General features: G+C 39.7%; 1 protein-coding gene across 8 annotated transcripts in view; it reads right to left on the bottom strand.

Moving 5' to 3' along the window:
* Window positions 1–6,794: 6,794 nt before the first annotated feature.
* PIK3R1 (phosphoinositide-3-kinase regulatory subunit 1) overlaps window positions 6,795–26,005 on the bottom strand; it is a 61,318-nt gene continuing 42,107 nt past the window's right edge. For 6 of the 8 annotated variants that reach the window (XM_076362446.1, XM_076362442.1, XM_076362445.1 and 3 more), the window contains 9 exons: window positions 17,818–17,920; window positions 17,037–17,135; window positions 16,731–16,911; window positions 16,129–16,254; window positions 14,943–15,085; window positions 14,492–14,668; window positions 14,329–14,397; window positions 11,796–11,966; window positions 6,795–11,337 (listed from right to left, as the gene is read on the bottom strand). In XM_076362446.1, the coding sequence (XP_076218561.1) occupies window positions 11,148–11,337; window positions 11,796–11,966; window positions 14,329–14,397; window positions 14,492–14,668; window positions 14,943–15,085; window positions 16,129–16,254; window positions 16,731–16,911; window positions 17,037–17,135; window positions 17,818–17,920 (1,259 nt within the window). In that variant the 3' untranslated portion in view covers window positions 6,795–11,147. Of the gene's footprint in view, window positions 11,338–11,795; window positions 11,967–14,328; window positions 14,398–14,491; window positions 14,669–14,942; window positions 15,086–16,128; window positions 16,255–16,730; window positions 16,912–17,036; window positions 17,136–17,817; window positions 17,921–19,290; window positions 19,417–21,481; window positions 21,774–26,005 lie in introns of those variants that run through there. The other 2 variants (XM_076362451.1, XM_076362450.1) reach the window with 2 other exon arrangements.

Below are 26,005 nucleotides of genomic sequence, written 5' to 3'. Positions count from 1 at the left end.
GATTATCAAATGCATCAGCACTAATGAATACATCAATAACTTTAAATTGATAAAGATGCTGGGCTGGAAAATTTCTTCCTTAATGATCTGCAGAGCAAAATTAAAAAAGTAAGTAAATTCGAGGTTTTAGAAGACTATGTGAATAGAAAAGCTAGTCATTAACAATCTTATCATATTTCTCTGCCTTGACCCTTCCCCTTGCATTTAAGTAGATCTCCCAGGAAATTGATCCACCAGGTCTCATGGTCCCTCTCTCCCTGTGGGAGCCAGTTCTCAAAGCTCGAGAGCCAGGTTTGCTTCAGAAGCTACAGAGGTTAAAGTGTAGAGAGACTTCAGATGTGAAGTATCTGCTGGGACTGATAGCCACAATACCCATTATTTTTCTCGTGGGGAGCCTACAGTCAGTTATTTCAGCTTCAAGACCGTACAGAGTAGAGCTGACATTAAAAAAAAAATCAGAAGAAACCAGCTGCCTAACTTGTCCTGATGCTTCTTGTGAGCTAAAAATCTTTGAAGATGACAGCTCAAAGAAGAAAAAATACCTGTTGAACTGGGCATGGTCATGCATCAGGCAAGGCCTACATATGCATTACCAGATATGGGAGCACTTTGAGTTTCTGAGATCAGGCATGTTCCTCAAGTGCATCCTGATTTCATACCAGGACATAAGCTAGCCACCACCTTCCCTTGCAGCCCCATTGCCACAGAAAACAACCCAGTTGTGTGGGTGGGAGCAGCTTTGGCCTGCTTCAGCTGCTTCCCCTGTCATTGGCTGGAATATTAGATTTGAGGACAGTCAAAAAGACCCCAGTCTTTGTTTTTTGACTGGATATGAATCCAGCAAATCTGATCTAGAAATCATAGATACGTACAATAAGGATGGGATGCAGTGATGGAGCTGTGGTAGACTCACTTTCCAAGCTCCAGAGCATCTTTTCTGGAAAACTCCTACAGCAGTCTGTTTCACTTGTGCAGCGTGGTTACTTTACTGAGGCCTTGACATGGATTTCTCAGGCTTCTCAAGATGCTTTTCACCCACTTTATACCATTTTCAAGGGATAAATGAATTTTAAAACTGGGGGGAGTGTGGCATTTTGAAATGAGGACTATTCATTGGCACAGCCTGGCTAAGAAGCTGAATACATTCTCAATTAGTCAGCTTGTCTTCAGACCTGAGGTCACGTTACTGGTTGTATTCAGCTAAGAAATGTCAGGTGAGCCCAGGTGTGCCCACAGGTATTGTAGTCACAGTGTCTGCAGCATAGACATGCTGAGGGAGCATGTGCATTCACATTGCTATAGATGTTCTGAAAATAAGGGGGGGAAACCTGTTCATTTAATTGCCACAGCTAACCACCTTCCCCAGTAAAAGGAGCATTCCTGAACCATCTTAATAGAGGATGTGCTCTTCTGTATGTGACACCAAAAGGAAGATTCTTGTGACAACATTTCTTACCAAGGCTTTAATAGCAATCCCTTTCCCTTCCCCTCTGCTTCCTTCCTCCGAAAATGGTTGTTTTGAGCCAGCATTATCCAGGAGCTGTCACACACAGCTGGCCAAAAGAGTGCACACACCCCCAAGTGACTTGCGCTAACGGAAGACAACTTGGGTCCAGCCTCTGGCCGCACCCTGCTGGAAGCCCATGTGGCCAGCCAGATAAGAGGCATTTTCTCCACTGGAGAACCATGGACAAGACCTTGCTCTTCTGTGCCTGCCAAGATTACAGTGGGAAACAAGATTTCAGTTTTTGTAACACTGTTATTGGTAACGGAGATCAAGACATTTTGAAATATCAGCATCATTTAATTGTGTGTTTTTGTACACCAGTTGGCTTTTTTTTTTTTTAATCAGTTTGTCCTCTCGTCTCCTCTGAAATACAGCCCTGCGGGACAGTGGTTGTGCACATTTATTCACCTTCCAGGTCAGTCTGTCTTCACCTAGGAGCATTGTTATTTTGTCTGGAAACCTACACTACCTACCATAAAGAGATGCAATGCCATGAACGCATTCTGAGGATCTTATTCACATATCCTGAGGGCTCCTGGTGCTCATGGGTTGTTTGACAGTCCATGGCTTTCTTGTTTACATCGCCCGTTATCAGTAGAGCAACAGCTGTTTGCATAACAGCTTCTCCTCTTTCACCTCAAGTCTCCTGAAGCTTCTCCCCAAAATGTTGTTCCTGCCTTAGACCTGTCACTGCATCTGCTCTAGCCACTATGCAAGGTCAGATCTTCCATTTCACTGGACAGGGAAACTTCCCATGCAGTCTGCAGACCCTTCTCAGCAGAGCACTCTCCACTGAAGGGTTTGGTTTAGCTGGGATAGTTAGGCATATACTCCTGTACCCAAAAAATATTGTAGGGCCTGCCACCTTCTTGCATTTTCCATGCAGTAGATGCATGGGGAATTTCACACAGCTCTCCTGCCCTGAGGTAGAGCTCAGTGTGACCGGGAGGTAATTTGACTGAAGTCCTTCCTATCTTAGTTTTATTCTCACAATATGCCACCCTGTGTTCTTGGCTATGGATCAACTGGAAGGAAAGAAAGTCAAGTTCCGTAAGTTTCCCCTGGAAAGAAAGGAAATACAAATCTGGTGACTAAAAAACTGATCTCACTTAGAAAAACCAGCATCATCTTCTTCATCTGTGTCTTTTCAGCTGACCACATGGCTGGCAAGAGACCAAATTATTCCCCAAAAGACAAGTCTACAGCTTTCACATAGACAGGCCGTTGGCAGGCACTGATAAGCCAGGCCTGAGGCAGTGCTAGGTTTTGCCCTGGAGCAGGCAGAGAAGCCGGCAGCATCCTGGCATTACTCCCTACCCACATTCTTCTGCGTGGAGTCCAGCATTACAGCTCCAAGGAGGATATGGCTCAGCATCTTTTTGAACCTGTCTGCCACCTTCACAATTGTTATGAAAGACCCAAAATCTATAAACCAACTGAACTTCCTGCCCCAAATTAATTGTCCCTTATCATTATGCCTAAAAGCAGAAGATGTCGCAGCTGGTACTGGAAAGATTAAAACTGAACTGCCTATCAGCAGGGAAGACACTGAGTTCGTCTAACCTTAGCCCCCTTAAAGTTGCAGGTCTAGCGTAAGCCATTTGCCTGGGCTCCCCCTCCAGTCAATGGAGTGACTCCAGAGCGTGATTCACTGCATCCTAAGAATAGTGCCTGAGGTAGGTGGGGTGAATCACCCTGGGGAATTGCCTGGCTCTCTGTGAAGAGAGCTTTGCCAGATAGCTTTGATGACAAGCCTTTCTTTTAAGTGCTTAAAATTAGATGAGATGAATCCCACCTCAAAATGTTCAACCTCACTGTCTTCCTGAGGGAAGAGCTGCAAATTGCATAAACCTGCAAACAGCCGCCGTTTTTAAGTGGCAGCCTTTACCCAACAGAATAATAATCCTGTATGGATTTCACAGGGAAGGTGGAAGGCGTCTGGGGCCTCAGCCCCAGCACGGTGCAGTCTGCGTCCTTGCCCAGAGGGTGCAGTGAGAGGTACGAGGCTGTTCCTTTCACCTCTGCCCCCGAGTATGGCATGGCTGGCTCCAGCTCTGGCAGCTGCTAGATTTGCATTCCTCTCATATTTCCACCTCATGCTCTTTCAGGTCTCTAATCCCATTCAACCTCACAACATACAAGCTGCTAAGAGTTGCTATACCCACCTTTTAGATAGGGTCTGTCACCCCATTCCCCTGAGTGCAGTGACAGACCTGAGGGCACATGAAAGCCAGCATCAGTATGAAGCACTGCCGTGGGTACTGGACAGGCAGGTGTGATGGACCACCCTATCACACAAACCAGCTGCACGATTCCCTGCAGGAAGGTCACCAAATGTTGTCTCTTGGTGTGTCTGTTTCACCTAACACCCTGCGGACAAATCTGCTGAAGTACTTTGGGTGGTTGCAACATTAAAAAAAATATGACACGGATTAATCCACCAACCTTCACAGAACGTTTTTATTTTACACCAAGCACAAGATTTGTGGAAAAATGAAGCAAACCATGTAGGAAACAAACATTTATAGAGGAAGAAATGCTCTCAAGCATGAATTCATTATCTTTCTTCTCAGACTACAGTCTTCTAACAAGTTAGGAATACCAGACACATGACAGTGAAATCATCGTCTGAATTAACTATATTCATGTCCAGTTTTGTCAATATTGTTTGTCCAAAGACCTGAGGATGGCAGGTTTTACATCCTTTTGTGTGCTACCTGTTAATTTTTTCTCCTGTCAATATTTGCACATTTAAATCAGTGACCTAAATGCCTTCTTTTTTAGTATGCAAAGGTAATTTCTTCGTAAAGGAAAGAACGGCACAACAAGAAGTGTCCTTGCAATGGTGTTCTGGCAGGAAACAGGGCCTGGCGCAGCCATGGATAAAAACCTGCTTTTTCAAAGAATTGTCGGGATGTTTCTGGTTATCTGATTGCTGTTCAGAGGTTAAAGTGCTGGTCCCCGCAAAGATTATCCAAAGTTTGAATAGTGGCTGATCAATTGATATCTGTTTACCCAGAAGGTCCCTACAGAGTTTCTATTTTTGGTAGTCTATGTATTTGAGGACATAGGTCCTCAAAGGGATTAAAAAAGAAGAGAGACCAGAACCATGTCCTCAGCAATGCTCCCACGGTTCACGCTTTTTGTTGTTTCAGAGGCAACAGGAAAGGCCTAGTGCCTTTTGTACAGCCCGTGTCTGACGGGAAGCGTGTCTGACCCTGCTCCCCCACGTGCCGTCCTGCAGGGAAAGCAGAACTGCTTATTTTTAGCCTTCTTTCCAGCCAGGGATGCTGGCAGGACCTCACTTTTTGCCATTTCCTCAGTTTCCACCCTCTAAACGAGGGCCTCCATGGAGTGTTGGGCCCCTGGGGTAAATGTTAGGTGTATCCTAAACGTAATCATCTCAAAAGGGTCCCTCTGTGAACAAGAGGGGCTCTTCCCCGTGGCGTAAGGGAGGGCCGCCTGTGCAGGAGGCCGTTACGGGCAGCAACGGGCAGCCCAGGGCCTTGGCAGGTCTGTGCCACAAGGCTCTCCTCACCCCTGCCATTTTGTGCCTGGCTGCCTCTGCCTGCAGCCATGGGAGTGCCTGTGTTTGTCCATGCAAAGCCGTCCACAGGCACCCACTCGGGCTGTGCCTGCCCCCTGCTTGGCCTGTTTGCTTTACAGGGACCTCCACCTGCCAAAGCCCCCCTTGCTCACTGGCCAGCTGATCAGCACTGGCGTGTGATCTACAGTGGGCCCGGTGGGTTGGCTTAAGGAAGCTCCCCCCTGGGAGGCGGGGAAGCCTGGGTGCTGGGTGTGGGGTGGGGTGAGGTGCTGGAGGCTGAGGTCTGAGGGGAGGAGACACCACCTGTCCCTTCAGTGAAGCCTGAAGAAGGCAACAGTGAGAAGCTTTAAAATCTCCTCTTCCCTTTTTGGCGTCGCGGCTCAGACAAAGGGACTTGTGTGAAGTTACTCGCACATGACTTCGCACAAGCCAAGCGGCTTGGGGAGAAAAAAAACCCCATGACGAGAATTCCCAAGCCTTTAAAAATATCACACCCACTTGTAGCTGCACAAAGATAGATTTAAGCAGTTTTTCATATTCCCTATGAAAAATGACCATCAAGCCTCAGCAAGCAAGCAGAGAGGGAATGTGGGGGTGTTTGTCTGCAGATAGCAAAAATAGAATATTTTAGTTTTTGCAAACTATTTTTCCAGTCTGCCAAGAGTGATTTCTATACAACATATGATACAGGCAAGACATCTGCCGGTCCATAGATTTCTGCAGTTTATGATCAGCCAGTCATAATTTCTCTCAATAGCTGATGAGGGACAATGCGTGACTCATGACCTAGCTAACATTTTTAGATGTTGAGCTCTAAGGCTGCAGAAGAGTTTGTGGTGTTCAGCATCGGTTCAGGGAGCAGGAACGAGACAAACTCAGTGTCTGTTTAATCTGCTCACTAACTGAGAAAAACTGCAACAGATATGTTCATCGGACATCTAGCCCCACTTTCTATTAAGTGGGCAAAAATATGGTAATAGCCTTTAGTCTACGTTTCTTATAAGAACATCTAAGAGCCAGTGACAATGTTGTGATTATTAATAATTATTTCAAGCTTGTGCTACCTCAGTCAGGGGGTATTGACTACTGCGAGCAAAATGTGGGCAGATTTTGGAATAGAAACCTTGGACAGAACAGGAATAGGAATCTCTTTCTGCTTCCAGAGTGGCTGGCTGACTTCCCCAGAGGACCTCTCCTGGGGCAAGATATGGATGGGCTCGAAGAAGTCAGACACCACATACCAATAATGAGGGGAAGAAACAATGCTCAGGATCAGTCTGCCCAATCCCCCCTCACTTCCTCCCTCTTCATTCTCACATTGGTTTTCACAATTAGATGCAGCCATGGAACTGGTAAATAACTTCTAGCTACAAAGGCTGACAGGTTGGCTTCATGGAAACCAGTGACAAAACTCATACTGATTTCAGAACCACCAGAACTTCATCTGCAGTGTAAAAGGCAGATCACAGATCATGAGTACTGTACTGCTTTTGCAAGAGTATGAGATAAGCAGAACTATCATTTTGACACGAGACTATTTTGGAGCTACTCAACTACTCCATCCAGTTCAATACATAGGATGGCTGCAAGTCAGCTGAAGTTATTTGCTCCCTAGTTCCCTCTCATAATATGAGCATTTGGGTCTCATTTTCAAAGTAGGCCACATAGAGACAGGAAGAGTTGGCCAAGGATGCTGGTAAATAGACATCTCAGTCCTTACTGAAGCCTCAACAACTCAAATGCAGTTTCAAAACAACCTTTATTCTGCTTGAAGACTTATTACAATTTTTAAAGCAACTTAAAAACAAGACACAGCTCCATCAACTCTATAGCTTAAACAAAACTTCAAGGAGGCTCGTTTTCATTGTTGCCTTGTAAAGGCAATTTACAACCCACTTTACCCTCTACCTCCTCAAAGACCATTTTAAAACAAAGTAATCTTAATGTTTTAAAAGACATTTAACAGAACAGAGCTTTATTTTTAAAAACAAGAATAAAAAAAAAATAGCAGCATCTTGGGCAGCTAATGCAGTCTCATTAGGACAAGTGCAATGTAATGTTACCAACTCCCACAGTCCAGTTTAGTCTCCAGCTGCAGTAAATACAACATGATTCTACATAAAATGTTACATTTTGGAACCTTGTCCCATGGGAGGCATTGTGCTTTGAGCTGCCCATTTCTAAAGTGACCCTGAAAAAAAATAGTATCAGGATTCACTTTCCCAACTTAATACCATGCATAGCAAAAGCACTGTGTGAAAATCGGCAGAAGTTTTCCCCATTAGAAGCATCTGAATGTTTTCCCAAGCATTATTATTTCATTGCCAATTACAAGACAAAGCCATTTCTTCACTACAGAACAGTTGACACCAAAAAGAAAATTTGAAGATTTGGTTTTACAGATTGCTTGACAAGATTTCTTAGATAACTGAACCATACAGACAAGCTTTTTAAAAAAAAAAAAAAAATATCCAACAACACAGAAACTCAGTTTTCTAACTGTATTTGAAAACGTGCTGCACCCACAAAGGTCTAGTGTGCATGTGTGTGTGTCTTTAAACAAAGTTAATGATATCACTTACTGAATTAAGCAAAATGATCATGTTTGGTGAAAATGCACCTATACTGGGATCTATTCATACATAAACACAGTAAGTGGGCACACATATTACATATCCCCAAACCTGCAAATTCAAATTTCAACTTAAGGAAATCAGAAACTCCTAATTTTGCTTGTGGTTTTTCGTTCTCTGTGTTATGTCTCATACCTTTCAAAGGCCTTGTGAAAGTGCTGCTGCAGTGCAGCATAACTCACAGATTTAAAATAAAACAAAAAAATCCCCAAACCAAAAAAACATAACAAAACAAATCCCACCCTTGAATCACAGTAGATGGAAAAACTATGTGTCAATAGAAATACAGAAAAGCACCATGTTTCTTCATTTATATCCACATGCTTTTCTTCTGTATATATGAGTCTGAGATCAAATCAAAACTGGAGTGAACAATATGGTACATTAAGGACAAACAACTCTGCAGTGAATAGGGCCTTTGGCAGGATATAGCTCTGTGCGTTAAGAAGGGAGGGAAATGCAGAGGCCACACAACAGGTAAGTACCAAAGAAAACCCACTCATGCCAATTTGAGGGTGTAAATGATCCTTGCAAATTGCACAGACCCTATGTAGGCAGAACTTCCCCTTAGGAAGCCCTAAGCTCTCATTCTCACAATATAGTGCTTATTTCTCACTGTTGCTTGTGCAAGAAAAGCAAGTGCCAAATTTGCACACACACTATTTTTTTCTCTGCTACAACCACAGATGAAGAGAAGTTGTACAGCATGACAGGAACAAATGATATCCCATACTGGGCTGGGCATGCTAAGGATATGGCCCGCTGACATAGCAGAGGTTTTCTTAACATGAGGAAAATTAGATCCAAATGCCTTAACTACGATAAAATTTCTTGACAAATGCTATGTGAAACATCAATTCAGATTACATATATTTTGCTTATAGAGAAAAAAATACAATTTTACTCTTAAAATACTTAACATCCAAAAATTAATATATGTCCAAAGAATATCTTGGATTGCTACAAGTGTTAAATTGTTGTATATCGAACTAATTTGTAACTTCAAGCCCAGTAGTATAACTGGCATGCTAGAGTAATTGTTGGTGCTTGTCATAGTAAAAACCAGTTATTAGTAAACCAAATTTACATGGTCCTACAGGCCTGAAAAGAGTGTGGAATGAGGAAGGGAAGGGATGAAGACTAAACTTCTATTCAGAAAAAATATTCAGACTAATTTTGTAAGTGGTGACTACCCCGAAACATTAAAGCTGTTTGAATCTTGTTTCCTGATATAAATTCTAGTAAGAAAATACATCTATAGGAAAGTGAAAACAACCCACTGAAAAAAAAAAGAGCAAAAATCAAAATAAAATCAAAAGCCTTACAGCCTCAGAAATGAAGGAATTATGTAAAAATTAAAAGATAATATAAAAACTACTGGAGACTGGCAAATTTTTTATTATTTCCCATAGCTTAATAAGCACTGCATACTTTGAATTAAAACACATGTATCTCTAAAACAGAGCTATTATGAGAGAACTCCATGGGTCTTACTCTTTTGATTGTGTGTGCAACTCCCTTTAATAGTAATGGGTCTTGCGTTTGCATCTTGGGGGAAGAATAAATTCATATGTTCACTTAGTCAAAACTTTTCCAAGATTTCTCTGAACTTCATTACTTTATCAATTTGTAATGTGTGAATTTCCTCAGTGGTCAGGACAATAAATAACCATTGCAAACCACGCACAGTGAATTATCCCACAATTCCTAGTAAGTTTTCTCTAGTGGGATTAATGTATTTGTTTCCTTTAAGGAAACCGTAATTCTGAAAGTCTCTGGTGCCTGAAATTATAGAATTGTTCACTTTGATACTGCCTCAGCCTACAAACTTAGGAAAATAAATCCAAAATGCTAAATATGATAGACTAATCATTTTCAAAACAGACATTTTCCAGTCTTAATTAGCTCTACGTTGTATCCAAACGTTCTCAATAAAGGTGGGAGCTTTTTTTTCACAATACTAATACAAAAAACAAACCTAGGCAACAGATTAGAGAAACTTCCTTCATATGAAATGAAAATACCTTTACATGCTGACAAAAATTCTGCCACAGTAGGTCAAGAAGTAATTTATTTACTATGAAGTGGATTCATTCTGAAATCCAAACTATCTACCCCAGTAGCCAAATTTCCCCTGTTTTTTCTGCAGTCACTCTCAGAGAAGGATACACAATTTTTTGTCTTCCAAATACAAAGACAATCATGATAGAAGTTCAAAATGCTTCAAGAAGCAAACATAGCGTGGTACCATATTCTAAAGATATCTCTGAAACAATATTGTTGGACTCAGTGATATTTTGTAATGTTCATATATTTTTTATTGAATAAAGCAGCTTTGAAGCTTATCAGGCACTGCCCAACAAAATACTTAGTCAAAAAAAAATTACGAACTTTTTAAACTTCGAGCTAGTAGCTCAATATTCTATACAAAGAAAATTGTAAAATATTTCATAGTTTTAATTCTGAAGCCAACTCTTCCTGGCTTCCTGTACATTAAAAAAAAAAACCAAACAACAAAATGAATAACAAAAAAAAATCATCAGGAAAAATGTTCTCAGGCAAAAGAAAGAAAGAAAAAAGAAGACAAGGAAACAAGAGAGAAAAACAAGCTTAACCTGTAGATATGCTTGAGAGAAGACTACAGCCTAAAGAAAATTCAGTATTGCATAGCACGGTCTAAGAATTCAGCTTTCAGCAAACAGAAAAGGGAAAAGAGAAGCAGTTTGGTATTGATAGTTTCCATCAATGATAGTTAGTCATCCCATACTATGTACATTATTATATACTGTATGCCATTGCAAGTCCTGTTTTCTTCAGTCTTAAATATATTCTTAAAACAGGATTTTTAAACATCTAAACAAAACACTTCCTGGCACTTTGCTATTACAATTACTCTGAACAAGATACTGTAACTGAAGTCCTTTTAAAGTGTCCTTAGAAAAGAAAGTGCCATTCTGCTACATATCATTCACTAGAAACCAAAAAATCCACAATGCTGTGTGTCTGGATCCACTGAGTGCAGCAACACCAAATCCAAGCCAGGTCGTGACCACGAAATTCCAATAACCGAATGACAAAGACCTCTTACACCTTGTGTCTGGAGAATCCAATGTTCTAGCTGGTAAAGCTTCAGAAGTGGTCGTAAACAAGCACCATGGTTAAAGGCCTCTATGTCCCTGCAGGGAGATCAGGTTAGGATTTTTCTCTCTTGTGTATTTCTTTTCTTAATTAAAAAAACAAAAGCACTTCAGATTAGAAACATACGTTCACAGCTTAATACTGTGATCTCTCCCACTGCAGTTGTGAAGGAAAGCTCTAGTCCCATCTGAAGACAGACAGCTTTGATACTGCAGCTCAAATTCTTGAGTAAGACTGAAAGGAGCCTTCTCTCTCCAGAGGCCTTAATGTTGTCAGATCTTTTCTTTAGAAAAAAACCAAATAACCCAGGGTATTAAGATCTTCATCGCCTCTGCTGTGCATATACTGGGTAGGCTAGTGTGACATTGAGAGAGTCATTGTGCTGCACAAGTGATGTGTGTTGATAATGTAGCACCAGTTCTTTGAGTGAGTTGTACAAGTTATATGGCTCTGCAAATCCATACCCAGTAGGTGTTTTGTTTATCACACAGTGCTTTACTTCTCCATCCACCCTAAAGAGGAAAAAAAAGCAACCAGTTTTTAGTTTGTCAGTACAGTAAAGTTAAGCTAGAAAATAAGGTATTGGCAATCAATCTTAAGATGCTAGTCACTACATAGAATTCCTGTCTTCTATGGTGGGATAATGGTAAAAGCCTAGGTTTAACCCAAATTCCCAGATACTGTGTTAGCTTAGGGAGGCAGGAGATAGGCAGGACTTAGCAGCTGCACATAAAGGACTGTATCCATGCTTTGGTTTCTCTTCTTCTGTGTGAGGCTTATCTGTGGGAGTGGCACAGGTTTGAGCTGTGTAGGAACTGGAGCAGCAATAAGGATGGCCTCAGGACTTGTCGGTCTGCTTCTAAGCCCAAAGGTCCAATGGGATCCATGCATATGCAAGTGTCTATCTGCCCCTGGCTCAAGGTAGGTGCCTCAAATGTTGGTTACATCATTCACAAATTAGGGTACGTACACAACAGAGCAGGCATAGCAGCCTTGTTTGCTGCTCTCTCGAACAAGGAATGTTCCATCTCGCTTTCCCCGCAGCAGATTTTCAGCTTGGCTTCTATTGATATTTCCCACATTCCACGTTCTCTCATCATGATGGGGCAAGTCCTCATCATCTTCTACCATAGAGTATTGGCTGTTGAAATAGGACAAAATGCTTGTGAAACACATAGCAGAGCAAAATCCATGAATCACGTAGTCCCTGTTTCATATTACTTGAAGAAAAACAAAAAAGTCAGTGGTTAGTAGGATGCCTCCCTGGTAAAACCCGGGATGTAAACCATGTAATAGTGCACCATTTAAACCACTGAATAAAAATAAAATCTAAGTTCTGGTTCTTGTTTCTTTTAAAAACACTCATGTAAATCTGAATAAGAATATAAAAGGATGCTGTGTTATCTTTCAGAATCTGCTGTGAGCAATTCAATACTTCTACCGTTGCTCACTGTTTTGGTAAATAGCAAGCCCAATGAAATCAATACCCTCTGAGTCAGCTTCATTTCCAAAGATCAGAACACTTGGTCAATGGAAAATCATGCAATATATCAACTACAGCTGCTGCTTAGGAAAGCTATGAGCAGTTGTACAGGTAGACAGATTAATTATTTATTGGGGAGATGGCTTTTTGGAAAGGGTGGAATAGTAGAGTGCTTTCTCTCTCTCCTTATAACCAGATTATAAGAAGAACACATAATATAGGGCCTTCTCTACCAGAACAGCCACCAACTATAAAGCTGATTCAGAGTTACAGAGAACCCTCCAAGCTAAAGCCCACCATGAAAGAAGATGTCTCTGGTTCAGCTGTGTGGACACCACTTTGGTATTCTGCAGTTCCAGAGCTCCCCACTCCACCAGCAGCCTGCACTGGTGGGCCCTGCCTCTCCTGCTCAGCTTGCAATCAGTCTGTGTTTGGCTAATGTATTTATTCTCTCTGTAATAGGTTTTTAATGTTTTCCTTGGTCTAAGAAAACATGACCTCCCACTCATCCACAGTTCCGTCTTTCTGAAGATTCTCAAAGCAGTCTACAGAAATCAGCAAGCTCACACAGAATTCAATTTTTCAGAAAGAAGAAGGGTTCTTTTGTTTCAGTTGACACTCTCTCTAGGTCCCTTATCCCATCGTACTCCTTTGTCCTGCATGATGTTCAAATGCATTCAGCAGTGGATCTATTTTCAACCAGCACCTAGAGAAAGTGATTCCTGTTTTTCCTGCTGCTCATTATATTGTTTTTTTCTGCATTACAACTTTTTTTCTAAAGTCATATTCTGAAAGTTTACTTTTTCAGCAGAAACCTGAGCACTTACCAGACTCACTGGCAAGGAGAGTCACAGAGTGAGAGAAAAGGAAGATTTTCTTTAAACAGTTTCACTTACTATTTTGATGCTACGTTAAAAGTATGGCCTGGCATTGTTCTTTGTCTACCGTTTAAGTGATGAGAGTACTACTGGAAACAGGTGCCTACATATTCTCCATCATACCATCTTTAAGCTGTGCTAAGACTGAGTGAACAACATGGCTTTAAAACATGTATGCCATTTTTATCCTCTGCTTCTAGTAGTGCAGCCACAGCAGAGATGCACAATTTCCAGGATAACAGTAGGAGACTCAATAAACCAAGCCAAATTAAAATAGATGTGGACAAGGCTAGAATGTAAATCCACAAAGCAGTCATTGTCAGTCTGCTGCTTTTGCTTTATGTTTAGCCAGGCAGTGTAAAAGGCGTGCACAGGAAACTACATAGGCAGAAAATGTTGATACGAATATTACTCAGACAACTTTGTTTTTCTATTTGTTCATTCTTCACTGTTACTACACTATTGATATTATTTTGTGGCTTGCTTTTGTTTAAATTTGGTCTACATACACACCACCCAGGTGCTTTTTGCTTTCTTCCCAGGAATGAAGTGAAATGTATTCATTAGCCAAGCCCCTGTCAGAACCTATAGTAAACTGAATTGCTGAAATGACAGAACACTATCCTGCCATTTCCCAGACAAATTAACCAGACCACAAAACCAGAGAAGGACCACTCTTCAGCATATACAAGTTTAGCATCTCCAACAGCAATGTGATATACAATGTGGGTACCACTATACTAGATAGCACCATAGTACCAACACTTGAAATCTGGAAAAAGCCTGCCCATGCCTAAGAGACCTTCTGAACAATTTATCCATCCATATGGCATCTCTGTAAGATACTAACACCTTACGATCTTTATTTTGCTGGTAAGAATAAAGACACAGGCTAAATTCCAGTGCTTTGATATAGTAACTTGATTATATGCACTTTCCTGAATAATGGAGAGTAGGACGTGAGACAGAGTCCTTTCTAATACTTGCATGATGTAGGCTGCCATGTGTTAACAGTGTGCACTGTTACTGGAGACCTAGGCTTGAGATTTCCTCTGTGTGGTCCAGGAATTAAATACGCTTTATCTCACTTTTGCGTAAGACGATTTGAAATACCAGAAATATTTAAATCTTTTAATACTCACTCTTCTGTATTTTCATTTCCAAGCCATTCATTTAGCTTCTTTTGCCGAACACCTTTTTGAGTCAGCCACCTGGACAATAATTGCAAATAAAATTAATTGTTAGTCACAGAAGGTGGATACCAATTAAAAAAATCTTAAAAAATTAATTCATAATGATACTCACATCAAGTACTGATCTCTTGTCTTCCTCAGCTGTATGAGGTCTGGCTTAATGCTGTTCATACGCTTGTCTATCTCTCTATATTCAGCTGCTTGCTTCTTTAAATCCTCTTCTAATCTACGCCTGCTGTCCACAATTTCACTTATTCGAGACTTCAGTTTTTCATAGTTGTGCATAATTCTAAATGGAATAATGTGGTAGGTTACACTCTGATGATGTCTTATTCATAACTTTATAATCTGCTATTTAGCGGTGTAGACACTTAAGAGAACAGATTATTTCTCTAGATGTAGCTTATACATTTTGCAAGTTCACATCTACCTCATTTGAGGCTTGCTTTGCTTGCAACTGAACAATTTTAAACTTGCCATCTTGCTTTAGTTTTAGGCAGATCTATACTTATTGTTTCTTTCTTCAAAATCATACAATTTGAAATGCAAATACAAATACTGACCTTTGTATTTCTTTTTCATTTCCCTCCCGTTTAAATTTTTCAATGTATTCCTTACTGTATCTTTCTTGGGTCTGACACTGCTCTTCAAATATTTTTATTGTTTCATTAAATGCTTCAATAGCTGTTCTTTTCATTTGAATTTCCTGAAAATAAAATAATTGTTATTACAGTTGTTATCAGACAGAGGGGATGATTTATTGGCTTGTATCACAGAAACACTTCAGTACATCGCAACAGAAGACTTCAGTATCTCTTTACCAGAACACATTCTGTCTGCAGAGCTTTGTAACACAGAGAGAACAGGCCTGTGCAAAAGGCTACCATGATGATGCTTTCCATGATGAGGTTTTCAAAGAAAGAAAATCTGCTAGGCAGAGAGCTAGCTATGATCTTTGTTTTGTATAAATAAGTTTTATTTGTGATAATTAGAGCCTTATGGCAATGCACTTTGCCCTTTGTACCAACCAATGACCTTAGAGACACATCTGGCTTTCTGAAATAAAAGTGTAAGATACTGGCCTACACAGGACTCAAGAGGTCGTCTAGTCCATCCTCCTGTCCCTACACAGCTAGTCAATAGCTAAGTCTTTTAAGTCATTAGTTCAAGTTGCCTGCACTTCTCCACCTTTCTTCAATTATTTTTAGGTGTATTTCCTGCACATTTTAAGAAGCAGTCTTCTGGGTCTGTAAAACAGCACTAATTCACTGGCACTTCAAGACTTGGCTAATAATTGATTAAGTTGAAAGAAGGATAGAGGCAGCTTTTCATTCCTGCACTGTATCTACACACGTCATCTCTCTACCCTGCATAGGAGAAACCAGACCCTTCAAAAACTAGTAATAAAATACAAAGCTTCCCTGTAAATGTGTCTTGAAAACCATAACTCGGCTTGATGAGGTCAGTATGCGGAAGCGTTGGTAAATCAAGATAGTTCTGTGCTTGCTTTGGATGCAGGTGTCAGACTTGGGCACAGGGTGGGTTAGGTTACAGGTGGTGACTGTTCAAACATGAGTAAGCGATTCTACTACACTGAGCAAGCACATCAGATATGTTTCCTCTTTTGGGCAATGGTAGTGGTGGCGGAAGGGAGGGGGAGGAGGATGGACAAAGATGGCAGTATGAATTTACAGTAATACTCTTCTAAATCTACAGAAATCTTCCACTCTCCCTTCAAATCTAGCTCACCTGAGATGTTCTTGTGTAGTCTTCATAGAGTCTGTCATATTCTCGGCTTTTTTCTTGGAACTGCGTATTATATTCATGTAATTTCTTTCCCACTGCTTCAATGCTATCCTCTTTTACAACTTGATCCTGGAATGACGAGCAGAAGGAAAGATACTTTGTAAAGAAACAATTATATTGCACAAATTTTCAGGATAAAACTGCTTAAAAATGCCTAGATAGTTACATGGTAAATGTGACTCCTCTTTCATCAATATGGAGATATAATATACTAGATGCATAATATGCAAATGAGAAATTAATGACAAAAAGCAATTTTGCATTGCAAGTGTTCAGCTTTATACTGAAAATTATATATCTCATCATTAATGAGTGGGATATTTATTAACGGAAGTTTATTTCTTAATAACGTATCTGCAGTATTTAAAGTTTTAATTATTTATATGCAAACTGTGGAGTTGGTTTTAAACAAAAATACACATTTTTATACCCACTTTATTTTTTCAAATACTAACAGAGCTGAAGTTCTTAATGATAAATGACTCCCCACTCTGCAGTAATTTCTCTGTATTTAAGTGAAACACAAAGAAAATAGACCAAATTACCTGCTGGTACTTAGATACCGGATACAGTAATTTTACATCCAATTTAGGATTATACTGGGCTAGAGATTCATTCCGGTAGTGGTTGATCAGCTCGACCACAGAGTTGAAAGTTAATGGGTCAGAAAAGCCGTATTTTCCATCTCGATGAAATATTTTGATTAATTTGTTATTTCCTCCTTTCCTGCAAATAAAGTTTGTTGAAAAGTTAGGCATACTTCAAGTACTATTTCCTAAAGAACACTGTATTTTAAATGCAGTATTGCATTTTACTGTCAAGTATTACAGACCTAGCGTAACTAATCTTACCTTAGTGTAAGTGTGTAGTCCCCATGCATTTTGGTTGAAGCATCTCGTACCAAAAAGGTACCATCAGCAGTGTCTCGAAGCTTCTCATTTACTTCTTCTCTAAAATGAAAGCAAAAGTAACCCATTATTCCAGCTACTTCTCACTCATTTATCCTCTCACTGTGCTCTAAATTCTTCTGTTTTAAAATAAGTGGTTTTTACAAGCCTTCTTGGTCTCCGTATTAATAAATACAGTTATTTAATATCTTATTTAACATTGCTGGAGAACAACTGTGATATAAAAATGGTATATCCTATGTCCTCTCACTGCTGGACAAAATTATATTAATGCAAAGGTCTTTCTGCTTGTTCATACAAGCCTGCACAATCGGAGCAGCCAGTGCCGGTCTAATGCACCTATATATAGTACAGTTAAAAATGTTGCTAATATATGGCACTTGTTAGTCTGGCTTGTTAACTATTGTGCCTACAGCTGAGGTTCTGGGTGAAAGACAAGAAGAAAATACTTATTTCTTGGTGTTGTCCTTTCATGCTAGTGTTTCACAGAGCTGTATTAAAGTAACAGAACAATCATTTCACATACGACATTCTAACTGACTGCCAGTAACTTTTTAGTCATGTTTGGAATAAAACCAACCGTTAATGTTTCTGTTGGAAAATATCCTAAAAATGGCTCTTAGACCTATAATTTTTCTATACTTAAGCATAATACATACACACAGAATAGCATAGCAAGAACATAAAGCCAAACATAAGAAATACATGTATTGAGCTGATTTACCTTGAGATATCTCCCCAGTACCATTCAGCATCTTGTAATGACATGTTGTTATTCATGCCGTTGTTAGTTACAGTATTAGGTTTTGGTGGCTTAGGAGGCAGTGCTGCAGATGACAGGGGGAAAAAAAAGTTGATTATAACTCATTGAAAACCTGACCATATATTCCTTGAAATTACACATTATTACATGAATGAGAAAAAAAAAAATAGTTACAAAATAGAGTTTTCCATCACTAACAGTCTTTAAAAGACATTAGAGGAATCAAGATATTTTACTGAAAACAATATAATTCAACAACAAAGATGTACTGTTTCAAAAAAGTATGTTACTCTTGCAATAATATATTTTAAGCAAAATATAACACCATACTCATCTCCACCCCCTGTGAAGAAAGCATTTGAGAACAAAAAATTCTGAAGTTTGCATTTACCTTCTTCCACTATCTTCAGGTGAATATAAATAATAAAAAATGTAAAATTTTTTTTTTCCTCCTATGTAATGATCTTAGAGGAATGTTGCTGCTTCCTTACCTAGAAGCCGAGTAATAAAACATGCAAACCCACAGCAATACTGTATATTTTAAGGAGAAGAATTGGGTTTTTGTGATCCTCAGCATTCTGTGCAATGATTTGCCAAAAAAACACTCTAAGAAACCCATCTGTGACCCAAATATCCCTTGTGTTAATCTTAGTATTCTACAGAATAAATTGTGTTCCAAATGCCAGGACTGATTAAAAACCACATCCCCCTCTTCTCAATGTCAAAGCTGCATATGTATACCAGTGGGTGCCAGAGAAGATACTGCAGCACTCCTGACTTAGTAGCAAGGGGGACTACATTGGAATCAGGATTAAAGATCAACCCAGCTCTTTTAGTTCTCCAGTAAGTACATCATTTCTTACGAATGTCCCTGCCCTATATATTATGACCGGCTACAAAAGACGATGTTTTTAAAGTTGCAGTGAATATCAAGATAGCATAATATTTTTATATGATATGAAAAAATGATGCAATATGAGGTATTCAATTAATATTGCTAGATTTTAAAATCTAAAATCCAAAACTGATTCATAATCACTGTTTCAGGAGATAAAAGTGTTATTACAGCATCTCCTTTTAGTCACATTGTGGAATAGAGATAGCAAAAATAATTGTAAAAGGAATACAAAATTTTTATGATATAATAGCAGAACTAGAACTACGTCTGGCAGAATATAATAAAAACAGAAACAGGTCATTTCAGTAAAAATTCAATTAAGTAAGCAGACAGGTATTTCTACAGATTATGATTCTAATTACTATAACCATGCACTAAACCACAATTTAATTCTAATTTATGAAAAAAAGGAAAATTAAAAACTATTTGTATCAATGACAAAGTAAAGAAATCCTACATATCCACTAAGAATTTTTCAGCAGCTATTGTAAAGACCAAAATTAATTAAGTCTTCCATAATAAGACTGCAGTTTTACCTGGTGGATCCATTTCTATGTAAAACATCAAGTCTGTGCCACAATTTATATCTGTCTTAGGATATTCTATATCCAGTTCTTCCATATTCCAAACAGTATTGTACATTTGTATGAGTTTCACTGAGTAAGCTCAGATACAAGAAAAGACTCAGGCTCCCTTTGTAATGGTGTCTTGGAATTCATTTTAAAACCTATAAGGGGCTGCACTGTAACCTATTACATCATAATCCTCAGCCAATCATGTCAAAATAATGTCACCAGACCACTCCTGTTTCATCATTTTGTTCTACATTAATCTTAAAACAATTTCAGTTTCAGAAAGAATCTACATTTAGCAGTACTGCAATATAAACCTGCTATTACAAACAAAAGGAGCGAGTGGGCTCTCCTCACCCGCCTCCCTGGCTCCTTTTCCTGACTTTGCAGCATGGTACAGTCCAATCCTGGCAGGATGACAAAAGGCTGATATGCTGCAGCACGTAGCTCTTACACACACGCGCACACAAAACACACACACACACACTCACACACAGGGCAGCTCCCTTTAGAAGTAGGTCGGTCACATCTCAGTTGAATTCTCCTGCTTGGATGCCTGAAGTTTACCATTCAAAAAGCTTTAAAAGGCTTCTGGACCTACCGTACATATTAAAGATGCAGAAGGGAAAAGAGCATGACTCTGTGTGTGTGTGTATCCATTACACACCCATTTTACACATACATACACACAGGCATATATATCTCCACATAATGAAATATGGATTATGGTTTTAAACTGTGCAGATTTATATTATTTTAATGGACACACAGGTCTGATATACTTGGTATTATTATATAAAATGTGCTTACTGCAGACATGTCTTCCCCCCCTTATCATTTTGTAATAAAATACAATTCCAATCAATTTAGATTAACTCATTTTGAAATCCAAACCCCAAATATTGTAATCTTATATTCAGTAGACTTGCCTAAACCATGGAAGAAAGTCAAAACTGAGCAAGATCTTGAAATGTGATTTTGCTGAACATAAAAAGCCAGTCTGTCAGGATACAAGATTTAGTCTGCCTTTTCACACTGTTTCTCTACCCTGTTCTCACTGAGATATTTATCAAGTTGATTGTTTTTAAAAGCAAGAGTCCCTTGTCAGTGTCTCCCTCCTCACTTGACTTTGTCATTAGTATCCTCCTACCATTTAGAAATACTCCTTCTTAACTCCCCCCCATCGCTGACTGTAACTCTCTCAGACCTCTTGGAAGAAACATACACAGAATAGACTATTAATTCCAGAGCAGAACGCTATATAAAGTAATGTGAATACTTTACACTCACTATAATCTATGGGGGCAGAAAACCAGATACCAAAAATAACCACAACAAAGAGTAGCTGTAGCAACTATCTGTGCCTACATCATAAGAAATCCTGGTGTGGCTGAAATGTGTTCTATCTCACAAATACTCATTAAAAAAATTAACACAATTTATATCCTTCCCAAATATTTCACACATATCCATCCTCTCTCTATGCCCCTCAGCAGCTTACCCCTTTTAGACAAGCATTAACATAGAAGAACACGTCTGGAGTACCAACAGCTACAAAAAAATGCATGCTAGTTTGCTTTATATGTTAATAAGCTTAAATTCATTCTGAAGCAGACTCTCCCCTCCCTGTTTAGGTAGACGTGCTCCAAAGATTCCTTCCATTTCCAAAATGAAATAGGATACTTAAAATCATCCCAGACACAAGTCCAAACACTGAACTTGGAGGTTTTAGCCCACCTGCTACCCAAACAGTTGAGTTGCCAAAGTAATCATTTAAATTAGGTTATAAAGATTTCCTACAAAGACTACATTGCTGCACTTAGGTCTCATGTGGGACCAGTAAGATTTTTCTACTCCATTGAATAAAGGCTTTCAGGAAAAATCACTTCTCCAGGGTTTCACTGGTGGCCGAATTCTGGACTGCCCACACTTGTATAATCAGGTTAGTGCTCAGACTAGCCTAGCTTGCAGGCAAGAAAAGAGAGGAGGCAGATAGGCGATTCCCCATTCCCTGTATAACCTGGAGAGGTACTGAGGTACTTGACTTTCATTCATGTATCTTAAGACCATGAAAGCTCTACCTGGCAACCAGTTATAGTAAAATAATCCTACGAGGTGATGAAGAAAACACACACAGAAATTCAAAATCACTTACTTTGTAAATTATGCATTGCAAATGCTCGCCCTTGTAATACAGCCTGAAAATACAATCCAATAACCTGAAAAATTAATTGGGTTCCTCTTATAAAAATCTTGCTTAAAAAAAACCCCAAAACCTCCTTTTACTAGGAAGCTCCTCTGAAGCAATGAAGAAAAAAATATTCTGAAAAAGAGATTGCTCTGCTTTCCAACCAATGTTCCATAAAAATCCCTAAAAAAGCTGTAACATGCAGTGAGAAAATCCAAGCCTTCTCTCTCTTCTTAACTGCTTAAAGCTCTGTGCTGTGCAGAAGGTATCCACTTACTCTGGTTCATTATTAAAAAGTGAACCTGACTTTAGTACTGTAAAAAAAAAAAAAAAACCATCACCGCCCTCGGTAGCTTGCACGTCTCTCTCAGATAAAGATCTCAGTTTCATGATTAACTTGGGCAGGTTCAAATATTTGCTGAGCCAGGGATTTCATGTGGGGGAGGGGGAGCCAGATTCAAAGTAAAAGTTGTCATCAGCTAACAAGTGGCCAATGCAGGGGTAACTTTCTCATTTTAGCTAAGTAAATGAGAAGACCATTGTAAGAGGCCTTAAAATAGTCTCTGTCACTGGCTGCTGAGTGCAGTATTAAAGTTGAGAAAACACCATGAACAGCCAAATACAGGAAGTGGCTAACTTACTGCAGAAAAAAAAACGAATAAAAATCTTCCTTGAAAAAAGCTGCAACTCTCAGAGCAGCCCTGTGCAAGCAAAATAGTGTGCTTGTAAGCACAGCATCACCTCCTACACAAGCTGGATCACAAATACAGGTGCTGCTTGAAGACCCTTAGCATGACGTGAGGCATTTTATCCATTTCCTATAAACTGAAAATAGTAGAAAAAACACCTGTCCATACCCATGGTGTTTTCCAGTATGTCAGGATTGTTCATTTCTTGGGCAGGCAGGCGGGGAAAGGGACTGTATAGAGAGAGGGAGCACTTTAGGTCAAATATATTTTCCTTGCCTCAGTGTTTGGTGGAGATCAGACTTGTTAAACAAACAGAGCAGCAACTGAAGAGCCTGCTCCTCTTTGCCTACAGAGGTTAACTTCTTTGCCAGCTATACTTTTACAAGGAAATAAATTCAAAGCGAAAGGAGAAGCAGACCACAAGATTTAATTCAGAGAAAGAAGAGAAGGGGATTAATATTTTCCTCCCACTTGCTGGAAACAGTAAGAACTTCTAGTAGCTGTGTTCCTTGAGATCAGCTTGTGCTCCTTATGGCAGTCAAATGGCATTGAAAAGTTTTCACCTCCTGAACACTCCACCTACCAAAATCCTCCTATGCTACAACATACCAAACCCACTTGTACCTCATAATGAAATCCCAAATATCTGCAGTACATTTTCGGTGTTTTATAGTTGATTGATTAGCTTCACCTATAACAATCCCTTGCTTTTCTACTTTTAGCCTTTGCCTACTTGAACAATTGTCAGTTTTATATATAATTTAAAGCAGCACAGTCATAAAGGTACAGCCTACTGTAAGGAGATGGTAACCTGTGTTTCTGAATTAATCCAACTTCTGACAGTAACTGATACACCTCCTATTTACTGTTAAAATTACAGAAGAGGTTGATAACACTTCTTGGTTTATAGGGCTACAATACAGAAGCATGTTCTCAAAGGAGAAAAGACAACCCAAACCTCGTTCGCTGAATTGTTTACCATTTTAAAAAGCACAGGTACCCACACAGAGATAAAAGATAAGCCTTTGTTCCTAAGTCCAATTTTTTTTTTTTTGTTCGGATTCCAGTGCCTTGTGCAAAAATGAGTTTCTAATCATCCTGCAGAAGGGAATCAAGTGTCTTGTCAAAAAAAAGATACTGGCATGTACACACATGCATTTTCACACAATTGCCCTATCTTAACTTTTATTTAAATTTAAATTTCAAAACCTTGAGTGGTGCCCATTGAATCTACAGATTTGTATTTGCAGAAAGTCAGCAGCCTACTATTTTTTGCAGTCACGCTCACAGTGTTCTTCTATCTATAAAGCATTTTGTTTTCTAAAAAACGATGTATGAAACAGGAAGAGAACTGATCAGGTTTGACAGCCTTGCATGCATGTGTTACACATACTTACATACAAATACATACATCTATCAATCTGTAAAAAATTCTAATAACGTCGTACATGTTGTTTCAGTTTTACCAAATACTTTCAATTAGGTATCGAGAAACATAAAGCATAGACTACTGTCAAAACCTAAACCAAGAATACAGCATTCCTAGGTATGGTGATTAACAAAGCATTTTTCTCTCCGTTAAATCGCGTATAAAGCCTGATTTTTATTAGCTTAGAAGGGGAGCCCTCTGCTGGGTGAGGCACGGACACACAATATCCCTCCCGTGCGACATCAGCTCTCCCTGGGACATACTGCCTTCTGCACACTCCAAACCACGCTTGGTGCTGCCAACAGTCCAGCCAAGCCCGTGACATGATGCAGAAAAGTCCTGACAAGGGACAGCATTCCTACATATTTGTTTGTATCCCCAAGACACTACCGACAGGACTGTGGGCTGAGCCTGACCACCGCAGCAGTCTAGGGGAGCTTTGTGTCCAATTCCAAGAGGAATGCTATCACACTTGCTAATATTTTGTGCAGCAAAAAAGCAAAGTGTCTGCACCTTGGGGATACTGCCAGGACTCTCACCCCATCACCAGCAAGTGAGAAGTTAAGTGTAAGGCAGTCTCATTACCTCACTCATTCTTAGCTATGACCCTGTAAGTAGTAAAACCTACTTCTTCATGCTTCAAACTGCAATATTTCACAGCTTGAGCCATTATTTACAACGTTATTTACAAGCCTGGGAAACTTGAGTAAACTGGGATAGATGAAGCAGCTCAGCTTGAGTTAGTGCACAGGCCATTAGAGGCTTCAGTTCATCCATACAGGATGGCAGCTCCTTCCCGCCACTGCAGTAGCTCTTCCTCTGCTCCTCACCAGCCCATCTCCCCACAATGCCACCAGCTCCCCACGTCCCCTCGCTCTCCTGCCATGTCCCCCTTCCTCTTTGCCTTCCTGTGATAAGACACACCTTAATCTCACACACCCAAAGCCACTCCATACTCCTTAACACCCCCTGACCCTGAGAGGACCCCCATCTCCCCGAGTTCCCTGCAAAAATCCCCTCCCAACTCTCCCATTGCCCCACCTTCTTCTGTACGACCTGCCTTCCCAGCTACCAGCTCCAAACCGACTGCGCTGCCCTGAGCACCTGCCATGCCCCATGGATGGCTCTGGGACCTGCATCCAGGGCAGATCTCCTCCAGACGGGAAAGCCAGGAGCCTTTATGATCCTTGAAAATGAACTGAAAAAAATATCCAGTCTTCTATACCTACAAATATAGCCTATTTTTCAATATTTACCTCTAAAAGCACATGTGCCTTCACACCTCTATATGATATGTGAGATTCTGTGAGACATAAGCAGCACTGTTAGCTATAATCTGTTACAATTAAGATATTTTCTTCAAATACTACTGTTTTGAATAGCATATTTAGAGACATGCACTTTGTTTCTGACTGTAAAATCAGCATTATTCTTTAAATTAATGTCTTTGTGGCTGTTCATCAAGTTGGGGTGTTAAAACGGGATGATAAATCACCTAGCTTGCTCACTAACACCATCTTTTGTCTCTCCTACTGATAAACTCAAAGAAGGAGACAGGATCAGAAAATGGATCTGGTTACCAATTATTCAAAACACCAACCACTTCTCCAATCTTACTTCTCCTGCAACATTACTTTGTCTCCACCTACTACACACATAGGCACAACAGGTATTTTAACTTCAGTACTTCAACTTTTGTGGAGGGCTAAGCACTATTTTAAATCATGAACTAAAATGCATAGTTTGCTGTTGAACACTGTGACAGAGAAAAAAAAAAAAAATCAGTCCAGAGTTGTTCTGTGATAAAAAAATCAGGTAATGGCCTAGGAGTAACTCCTGTTTTTGCGTTATGGTGTGCAAAGCATCACTCTAGCTAGAAGATGTCCAATTAAAGATGTCCAACTTAAGCTACTAATTTTAAGACATATTAAGACATAAAGTCCAATTGCATATTTTCTATTGCTTTAAGGCAAGAAGGATAATTAGTGGGTGATGCGATAAGAAAAAAACCCACAGTTGTGCAAAGATCTCCTCCCTATTCAGATCAGTTATCTCCCAACACTACATTTAATGTATCTATGTACTGTGTAAAATACCACTAAAACTTCATGCACAGCTCATTTTAGATAGAATGTTTTCATCCAGGCTTGAGAATAACAGAAAGGAAGGAAGCTTGAGAATAACAGGGAGGAAGCTATCACTCCAGCCTGTGAAAAAGAGAAGAAACCTGGCAGCATTGGCTTCCCTGTTATGGCTTAGCTGTCATTACATTATTTTCAACAAGTAAGATTCTTTCTCCTTAAGACGACTTAACTTCTGCACTTTAAAAATTCTATTATAGATTGTCATTCTCAGAACACTTATATGACAAAT

Source organism: Aptenodytes patagonicus, chromosome Z, assembly GCF_965638725.1.
Source record: "Aptenodytes patagonicus chromosome Z, bAptPat1.pri.cur, whole genome shotgun sequence".
Classification (NCBI taxonomy): domain Eukaryota; kingdom Metazoa; phylum Chordata; class Aves; order Sphenisciformes; family Spheniscidae; genus Aptenodytes; species Aptenodytes patagonicus.
This window is presented reverse-complemented; position numbering and strand designations above follow the sequence as displayed.